We start from the raw sequence: 10765 nt of genomic DNA, 5'->3' as shown, positions 1-10765 counted from the left end.
AAAAATATGAAAAAGATAAAATAGTAGTCGTTGATCTATTATAATACTATTATTATTATTATTACGTTTTTGTTAAATTTCGGGATCCTTAGAATTGTTCGCTGTTATCTACGTTGTATTTACTTTTGTTTCTTTCAAGGTTGGAGTTACTAAGCACTGGTTTGAGAGTACTGATCTATTGTTATGTAATAATATTAAAAAACAAAACAATATCATATTACGAACTGTGAATTTGAATCATAAATATTTATTTTCTTACCAGGTACATGTACAGGTACAGGTACCATATCCCTATTGATTTAGAAACCGAGCACTAAAGTATAAGAAAATATTTAATGTGCAGCTCTCAAATCAAGACATGTTTCATTTTGGAAACTACAGAACCCTTAAAATGATTTTTTTGATTGACTTTGATTGACTGAGATTGTGATAACCAGATGAAGGTTTAAGTAGGTGGTAGGTTCATTGGTGGTAAAAATAGATGTTATAAAACTTAAAAGATTTTGAAATTCCCAATATGTTGTGTGTCTAATCAAAATATTAGGCTTTAATACCAAAATTGTGAAATTTAATTTTATTAAAAAAGTTGTCGTTAAAATGTAAACATGTGCTTAGTTACATAAATGGACTCCTCCCAAAACTCTTCCATTTATTAGGCGCCGGCGGTCCAAATAAAAAAGGTGAGGTGCGGCCGTGCTCAGCCAATCATTTAAAGACTAAACACGGGAATTGTCCAAACGCGACGTAAACGCGCAATAAATACGATAATTTACCACTTAATCTAATAACTTAATCCGTTCAAATTACCCGTTTATTTGAACGCCATTATCATTTGCTTCGTTACGCGGAATATTGGCGGGATTGGTGGGATGGTCGCGCCATCTTTCGACGGGTAGCGCAGATTGGAATCAACGTTTCCACGCATGTTTGTTGAAACCGCGCCCATCGCGTTCCCCTCCAACGACCGCTGCCATCGACCGGGCCCGTAATGACAGGCCCGTTATTGGTCGACACTGTGCATATGGCATCTGCGTTTTAATATGGCCACTCGCAAGGAAACGCATAAAAAAAACACGCGGGGCGTACCGGTTTGCGCGAGGGGCTCGTTTATGGAAGTTTGACTTGCTTGTGTGCAGCAATGATGGACACGCGGAGGTTTATTTGCTCGTTGACGTAAGTAGTTGGTGGGTTTAATTTAAATTTTCGAGGCATCCCGACATTCCCGCAAAAACATTCTTCTACAACACTGATGTTTTCAATTAAATATCGTCGTAAATCTATTTATCTATGAATATGTTGCAAAGCTATCCAAGCACCTACCAACACTTCCCAATTTTCCAAAACAGCTCGGGTTGCCACTAGTTCAAGTGGCACGCAGAGTTGCCTCAGTTATAACTAGTTTAATTTTAATTTGTACAAGTCTCTGTCGATTAAAAATTGGGAGGATCTTTTAAGGAAGGACTTGGTCGGACAAAACATCGCATTTTTCAAACGTACAGAAATTATAAGCGGCGATAAATAACATTTGTATTCTGTGCTTGTTTGTTCTCGGTTCTCTGTGGAATGACTTTTAAGGCGATAACTTTAGAACAGTCACAGTTAAAATTCTGAAACTTATACTCTACTGGCTATACAACATATTTGAAAATGACGACGCTCTGATCTCGGCAGCCATTTTTTTCTGTTTTCAGTGGCTTTTTGGACATCGCTGTGAAACCAAGGAAGTGTACGAAATTTGAGGTTTAGAGATTCAAGAACAACATCCTATCTTTTGTACCGTCTTTCCATGTTGTACCAAGAATCTACAGGGTGTGTCGATTATGAAAACAATTTAAAATTCAATTCCACTTAGAAAGAAAATAGGGGTGTTTTTCCATTTTATTACTGTGGCCGTGTCGAGGGCCTTAACTCTTGTCTATAAGGTTTTCGCCGAGAGGCACAATCGAACACTTTTGATCTTTGATTCGAAGATGGAAAAAGAAATGTGGGGAGAAGCTATACATGTTGCAGCCTACTTGCTGAACAGAAGGGAGACGATAGAAGTGACACCTGTGGGAAAATCGACAAGTCAAAAACCAGACTTAACAAATTTGCAAATATTTGGCTCTAAAGCATGTGCAAAAATAGTTAATTGGATATTTAAGAAACTTGGATAGCAGAATTAAAAAGTTCAAATTTGTTGGATATGCGTTGAATAGATACCATTCATTTAATGAAAAGGTAAGAAAATAGTTATGTACAGAGGTGTTTTTAAACAGACAGAATAAGAAATTAATAATAAACTAAAATTTTACTCAGAAAATGAAGAACGAGCAAATCATGAAGAAGTAGACAAAAATAGTGAAGAACAAGAAGTAGAACGTAGCCTAAAACAAAAAAATATTGAACCTTTAGGACTTCTCCTAAGGGTTGAATTACAAGACGAAAATAAAAAACAGGTCTGGACGACAAGTAAAATTACCTGAAAAATTGCAAGACTACGATTTGGATATGTGCACAAATACAACTAAAGAAGTTGTGATATTAACTTACGAAGATGCAATAAAATAAATAAAAGAGACAAATGGAAATTGACCATTAATGAGGAAAAGAAATCGTTAGATAAAAATAATACGTGGGTTCTAGTGAACAGCCATGAAGCAGAAAATAGAACACTGTTAACTAGTAAGGATGAAGGATTATACAAAGCCAGGCTAGTGGTTCGGGGATATCAACAACAATATGGTATTGGTTATAAAGACACTTTCAGCCCAGTGTGTAGAATACTTTTTGCACTAGCTGCACAGAATGACTTCATTAAATTCGACATAAAAACCGCACTTCTATATATATATAATCTTAACGAGAAAATTTGTATGTAAATTCGAGAAGGATTTAGATGAACTGAAAACAAGGGCAAAATTTGTTCACTAAAAAATACGCGCTATTGAGATGGAACGAAAAATTGAGTTTTTTTAAAATCTAGTGGACTAATAACACTTAAAAGTGAACAGTGCGTGTTTAAAAATAATAGTAACATTCTCTTTTTAGCAATTGATGTAGATGATGGGATTTTAGTAAGCAATGATAAAGGGGAGATGGAAAAATTACTGCATTCTTGGGAATTGAAATAAAAAAAGCAAGAAATAAAACAAAGAAAATATACCAAGACTGCTTTGAGAGCTTTAAAATGGCAAATGCAAAAACTGTATCTACCTCCTATAATCTATAACTCTAAAAATATGTGAAAAATAAACGTTTCCTTACAGGAAGTCTCTTATATCTGACAGATAAAACCCAGTATGAGTTATCTTTTTCAGTAAATTTCTGTGGAAGAAAAATGGAAAATCCATCAGATTAAGATGCGATTAACGTTAAAAGAATTATTCGATTTCTAAAAGGGAAAGAAAATTATGGAATATGTTACAAGAAGAACCGTGATGAAAATAAACAATCACGTATCAATGATTTTGATTTGGCTGTTGATATTTCCACAAGTAAAAGTACCACCGGTTTGTGATAATGTTTTGTGGTGGACCTATAAGTTGGCTGGTGCTCGCCTAAGCAACCAGTTGTGTCATTATCGACCACTACCGATTGTGTTATATAGTTATATATACAATTATAGATTAACTAATAAACGTGTAAAAGTGGTAAATTCAACAACCAAAGCAAACAATTGATGTTAGATACTGTTTCATCAACGAACGAGTACATGAAGGATGGATGAACTTAAAATTCTGTGAGAGTGATAAACAGTTACCAGACATTCTAACGAGACTATTAAACAATGTAAAATTTAAAACATTAAAATAACAAAAAGCAAAACATGTTATTTAAAAAAATTGTAAACATGTCTTAAAAAAATTAGGAGGTGTTAATAAATAATTTTTTTGTAGATTACAACTTAAAAAGGAAATCTTCATAATTTGTATTTTGTTTTATCGAGTGTTGTGCTAAGTTGTAACAAATTGTTCGTATTGAATAAAAGCAATAAGTTCAGTTTATTTATTAAATTAAAGTAAAAGTATAATTAAAATTGAACATGGAAATCTGTGACTTTAATTTTGGCCATTTTTTCGATTATTTACAGTATCTGTCGGTTATGGACAAAAAGGTAAAAGTCTCTGAAAATTACCTTTGCCTTGGGAAATTATTAGCCTCAAATGAAAAACGTATAATACGGAGCAATTTGATTTAGGTAGTGTATACGCGAGATATTTGACTATAAACTTTTATATTTACCTTGATAGGCTTTGAAATTGGATTGAGTCCATATGCGAAGGTACTTTCTGCACGGTGCACACAAACACAAATTCCATTGATTTTTCGAAAATTACGTAGTGGTCATGTGGAGCACAATAGAAAAAAGCGGCTCCTTTCAAAAAGTGGTTTTTAAATACTGCCATAATCGATTTGCTTACTTAAATTTGAATGATTTGTCAGAATTTTCACAAAAAAATAATTAACAAAACCTATGACGTTGTGAACATCGATTTGCTGTTAAAAATGACCCAAAATACCCATCACATCAGGTATGGTTGAAACGTAGTGGTGGTAGTCTATCATATATTAGGGGAAATGGGTCGAGTATCCATTAAAGGTTATGTGAAACAGAAACAATGATTTGATTAATTATCATTTTTTTAATTCAATTTAGGACTAAGTGCAGAGGATTTTGATAAAATAATATATGAAAATTTTATCACGAACGATAATATTCACGTTTGGTTGACTATAGTCTATTTCATTACGGTGTAGAGTAACAAAAGCTCATTAGGTATACAAAAGATCTGCAGAATGACACAGTGACCTAACAAATACTTGGACTCGGTAGATTTTAACCACGAATGTTATTTTGACGTTTTCCGATTCAGACGTCGTCCAGTGAATTTTCGTTTTACTAGTGACTCAAATGACTCAATGCACACTTATTAAATATTATACTATTAATTAGAATAAGCACGAGCACAGAAGTTATGCTATAACAGACCTCTTATAAAGTCGCTTTAGTAAAATGTCGATAGTAGAATAATCTAACCAACATTAAACTCCGTACATAGTTAATATTAAAATAAATAAATAAAATTAATGTGTAGCTCAATATACCTGTAATAAGCTAATTTAGCAACAAACACTAATCAATATAGTCGAAACCGTTGAATTGATTTAGTTACCATGCTGATAGCATATAATTTCATACTGGTCCTTATAATCAAGGGTTTTATTTGACACGAGCGCAGCGAGAGTCTAATAAACTAAGTACTCACTTTTTCTTTTTTTTAGTTTTGGGGGTACACTTTTTCAAAATCGTACGAATGCATTCACTAAGTGACGTACGACGAGACCATCAGGACTTACAATTGTCAATATACTATCAGTAAGTAAAATCATTTTGCATAGCATTGCAAATGCATTTTATAGATATTTTAAAATATCAGCTAAAATTTTCGGAATACCGTATAATTACAGTACGTACTAACCCATATTATTACATATTCTTTAGGGATCGGGATAAAGAAAAAACAACAATTAGGTGTTATTTAGGTAAAATATATTAGTTTGCTGAAGAAGACAAAGTTACTTAATAAATATGAATTTACCGCTTATTAAGGACATTTTATCAAATTACTAATTGCAATACATTTTTTTTTCTTTTTTAGCGTAAACTGTAAGAAATGGAAAAGTTAAATTTTACAAAAATCAACAAATTTGAGGGGCAAATAAACCTTAAAATTTTGTCTGCAATAGCTGTTTTATTGTACTAAATCTATTATATAGGCAAACCCCAGCTTGAATTAATTATTGTTGGGGAACCGCAACTTTGTTTTTAGCGTTGACGTGCTGGAATCTGGACGGGACGTTCCTTTTAATTCGAAAATTGTCCCAGTGGTAGATGGAAGGATCGTCCGCCATTTCGCCCTCATTTTCCCCGAAGTTGCCGGGAGAAACAAACAATTCTGGTTCGTACTCGTATCGCTCTGCTATTTCTGACCAGTTTGGAACTGAAATTTAATATCGGCTCATTTCATTGAAATGTGTTTTTGAATTGGATATGGCGATTTTTGAAACAAAAACATGAGGCATACCATAAGGGTAAAAATGTAGGGTAAATCCCGTTTTGGTAAAGTTGCTCCATAATATTTCGTTGATAAATTTAAATTATTTCTGCTACTTCCGGAAATATGCAAATGACAGCTTGTCTTTAAAAGCGGTTAAAATTAGTTATTAAGCCTGTATTAAGTGATTTCAACATTCAATTAGACGACCAACCTCAGAAATAGTAGAAGTCGTTTGTACGTTTCAAAACTACTGGGGTTGTGTTATTTCATATTTAGTATATTCTTGATATACTGGTGAATGCACATTAATTATAAAAACCCATAATAACATTATTTATAAGAGAGTTCTCTCAAGCTTTTAATGTTTACGGATGTAACATATTATTCACCAATAGTAACCAAAAATGTAATGTTTTAATCTTTGGTTATCATATTTTTGCTCATAATAACATTATTTCTAAGGGAGTTCTCTCAAGCTTTTAATGTTTACGGATGTAACATATTATTCACCAATAGTAACCAAAAATGTAATGTTTTAATCTTTGGTTATCATATTTTTGGTTTAGATTTTCAATTTTCTGCAACTTCCTAGTCTCATGCTTTTCGAAAAATGTCCGATGTGTTAGTCAAACAATCTAAAATCAATACACAGATAAAATGCGCTTAAAAATTTCATAGTCGATTTCTAGAAAAATAACACAAAAATGTCAGCGCAAACCTATGCAATGTAATACTGCATTTTATAAGAGGATACCAATTGAAATGTGTTTTTAGGATTTACTAAGAAATCAGGAGTTTTTGAAAAATATACCGAAGCAGTAAATTTTACAAAATTGAAAACGTAATCTAACAATATTGTTACAATAAATCAATTTTGAAAAAATATAACACACATATCCTGTATCTCCTAAATTCTACCTAAATTTTAGGAATAGGATTCAGGTGTCTTTTCTAGGAAGTACAATAAATAAAAATCGGTCGGATTTCAAATTGAATGGCAGTAAAATTGTGATTTATTTAAAAATATCTGTCGAATTATGTTATATAAAATGAAACTCAACATCAACAATCAATAATCAACAAGAAGTGCTGAAGGACAGAAAGTTTGAAGAATTTAAAAGTGTATTAATTGAAACCGGCAAGAAAATCGTAACTCAGGCAAAAAAAGAGAAAAGACAGGCATGAATCTCTACAGACAGTTTAAAATTAATGAAAGAATGTCGAAGGGTAAAAGAAAGAATGCATAAAAAAACAGAACGCAGTTGTCTCAAAACTAAAACAAGCAAAAGAGGAGTTCCTTAAAAGCAAACATGAAGAAATAGAAAACTTTAATGTTCACAAAAAAGTAAAAGAACTTGTACGATTGCAGAAAAATTGAGCCTATAATTTAAAACATGTAATAATTTCATGGGGATGAAAGAGATATAAACAGAATAGAAACAGATTATGAAAATTGTAGGTCAGAGATTACTGAACAAGAGGTTAGTAAAGCTGTAAAGCCCATAAAAGATCGAAAAGCTGTGGATACGGACGAGTTACTATTTGAAATTGTAAAAGTTGGCGGAAGAACAGGAAATTCATCATCTTACAAATCTGCGTAGCATTTTATGCAGAACAGGGATATTACTCAAGGAATTGTAGCTATCAACGCTTGGGTAATGCAAAATATTGTACGGACTACCGTACTGTTGCCAACTTACACAACGAAAATGGCACTTAAAGAAGACGTAAAAGTACGGCCTACTGCATTATGTATATTCGCTACAGTGTGTGTAAAAAACATAAAATAATACTTTAACAGAGAAATTTTGCCAACTACTTTCCTAAATTCAGCTGTTTCTACATACTTATGATTCAGTAAACATCTAGATTTTTATGGTTAAAAAAAGTGACTGCTACTTTTTGCTCTTTTTGGACCAAATTGGTCGTGCCTGAAAAATGTGTGTTTTTTTTACATGTGGGCTGTTGTTTCACAGAATCGCATCAAAAAGGTTTATCATTAACAACATTTGAAAAAACTTTCTATAAAAATTCAGAATTATTTTGTTACATCGTACCTTGGCATTATTGTCCGTATTTATTACGTACTTAAAAACTCCTGTGTACCAAATTTCAAAAAAAGGCAATGAAATGCTCTCTGAAATATTTCGCTGTTTAGTAATATTTAATTATTACTAAATATATTATCTATTTTAATTTAAAACGGTTCTAAAAAACAATTTTCATCAGAAATTAATATCAATTAACCAATCTGCGGTTGCAGAAAAATATTATTATAGAAATAATTTTACTTACGTTTAATTTGCCGCGTTGTTCCTTGCCAGTCTTCGTTTCTTGGTGATTCCATATTCTGAAACAGCAATTTATAAAATTGAAGTCACGCAAAGTGTCAATATCTTCTTCGGTGCAAAGTAACAGGTGATGCTATAATTTATATTCAGAATAGTTCTTTTTATCCGATCTCAAGGTTGATTGAAGTAGGTTTAAAATCTACGTTTTACGAGACACTATATGAATAAACTTCAAGGCAAGTAAAATACCAATTCTGCGGATTTTTACATAGACAAAAGTATAGACACTATATGTAGATGTTTAGTAAAATTATTTTTTTAGTTTAGTTATATAAATAACTTATAAATTTGCCTCGCCAAAAAATACGTTTCGAACTGCAGATCTGTCGCTTTAGCCCCAGCCTATAATTTTTTTTATTCGAGAGAAAAAACTAACCAACAAATAAAAAACTACTTAACCTCATTCCTTCTTCCGATCCTCGGCACTGATTTGGATGCTTTCAAAAAGAACTGTTCAAAGTCCGAATTGCCGTTCCTGTGCGGACTCCTACCGATTCGGGGGACGTTCTTGGCGGCAGTAAGGAAAAACGGATTTTCCCCGGCGTGGACGCCGCATAAACAAATAAAAATAGCCAATACCACTCGGCCACCCATTTCCAAGCGATTTTTACGTAGGATTGATAAACCACACGAAACTAATAGCATTTTATATGCTTAAACCATCGAGAAGTTTAATATTCTAGACACGTCGTGTACCAAGTGAAATGAATACCGCCCGTGTGAAATTTGCTGCCCCTATCATGTACACTTTGTGTTTTTGTGATCGGTTTTACTAAACAGTAATCCTACGTATACAGGGCGACCACGCAGGTATGGATGTTGCCCCCCCCCCCCTTAATCATCTGCAATTTTAAAAACCAAAAATAGATTTTTTACTTTCCTGCAAACTCCTTCAGCTCTATGAATGGCATTTGTTTCTACCATACATTTCTACCAAAAGGTGTATTGGCCAACGAGCGCAGACAAAATGACATATACATAAAACAATATAAAACCACAAAACGTGGGATTATGTCAGTTAGCTGCTTGCAAAAGAATATTTTGAATTTCTGAAACATCGCTGCATATTCTGCGTGCGCCCAGCTTTTACGTTGTTACCACCTAAACCATGTTTCTCTTTTCTCTTCATTTCGATGGATCATGTTGTTCTTCATGACTGCTATTTGTTTAAAAATCGTTTTCCTCATTTTATGTTGATTTTTTTTAATTCGCTTTTCTGCCGTCGGTGATAATTAAGTATTATTTTTCACATTTCTCTTTGGTTTTCTTTTTTATTTTTCTATTATCGAAGGTTTGCTACGTCTAGAAGCTCTTTTGTGTTACTCTGAGGCAAGGTTGATAGTTCTTGTAGAATTTCACGACTTCACTGGTATGAGTGCTTGTTAAAGCGCATACTTGATTTTTACTTACAACTTACGTGGAGCCTGAACGGTTAATTTTTCAAAGAAACCTCCACAGGCTGTGGAACTTGTAGGTACACATCTTCTGAATTTCTCCTGCGTTGGCTGTTGACTCTGTATTGCGGACGTTTCGCCAAACATGCTGCTGACTTTTCCAGACAGCGCTCTGAAGAAATCAGTCAGAGCCAACAACCGACGTAGGAGAACTCCAGAAGATGTGTACTCACAAACCTGAACGGTTGTTACAGCAGACTTGTCTTTGTTGAATATCATCATTGTATTTTCAATTTTATGTTTTTAACTAATTTGCTCTAATTTATTAAAAAAAGAATCTACCTATGACCGATTAAACGCCTCAGCTCGAGCAAGTGATGTGGACCTCTAGAAGTGGGGCAGTTATTTCAGGATTGCGCTGTCGAAAACCACATTATCAAATCATTTTTTCAGCGGGGCCTAAAGCTAACTGGCGTAAATTAAAAAAAAAAAAGTTTAAAAATATAGTTGACTAGTGCAACTGCCATACTTTAACTTAAAACTGACTTTAAGGCAGCAATTATCTATTTCTGCAGTAGATGTTATAGGACTTCACCGTCCACAAGACATGTCCACGTCATAATCAAAATAAAATTTTATAGATTTAATAGTCGTATGTTGTTCCTGTCCCATTTTCTACAAACGCTGGTGTAAAATTATGGTAAGATTTGCCGGCTACCCGTTAAGCGCAATAGGTGGAGTATATGTATAAAATATCTGTTAGTGTGGACTTTTGTTGATATCGAAGTACCTAATTTAAATGATTTAAGGTTTATTGTATGAACTGCTGACCTGCAGATGTTCATACGTTTTTAAGTGGTGTTTTGATTAGGCGGCGATGCGAGCTGGTAAAAATTACGCACATTTACTGATTACGCCATCTTTTCGATGCACAATGCGAGGAGACGCGATCTTCATTAGTCAAATTAGAGTTTTTTTT

At 33.4% G+C, this 10765-nt stretch overlaps 1 protein-coding gene across 1 annotated transcript; it reads right to left on the bottom strand.

The window, feature by feature from the left end:
• Nucleotides 1-5532: 5532 nt before the first annotated feature.
• On the bottom strand, nt 5533-9215 carry LOC132700320 (uncharacterized). The gene is made up of 3 exons (XM_060667548.1): nt 8792-9215; nt 8337-8391; nt 5533-5984 (listed from the first exon to the last, which is right to left on the bottom strand). Exons 1-3 carry the CDS (start codon nt 9035-9037, stop codon nt 5782-5784), a joined length of 504 nt encoding a protein of 167 aa, XP_060523531.1. The 5' UTR covers nt 9038-9215; the 3' UTR covers nt 5533-5781.
• Nucleotides 9216-10765: the final 1550 nt, after the last annotated feature.

Source organism: Cylas formicarius, unplaced genomic scaffold (genome assembly GCF_029955315.1).
Source record: "Cylas formicarius isolate icCylForm1 unplaced genomic scaffold, icCylForm1.1 PGA_scaffold_10__41_contigs__length_53128322, whole genome shotgun sequence".
NCBI classification, from domain to species: Eukaryota; Metazoa; Arthropoda; class Insecta; order Coleoptera; family Brentidae; genus Cylas; species Cylas formicarius.
Note: the sequence above shows the minus strand (reverse complement) of the source record. Positions and strands in the feature narration are given on the sequence as shown.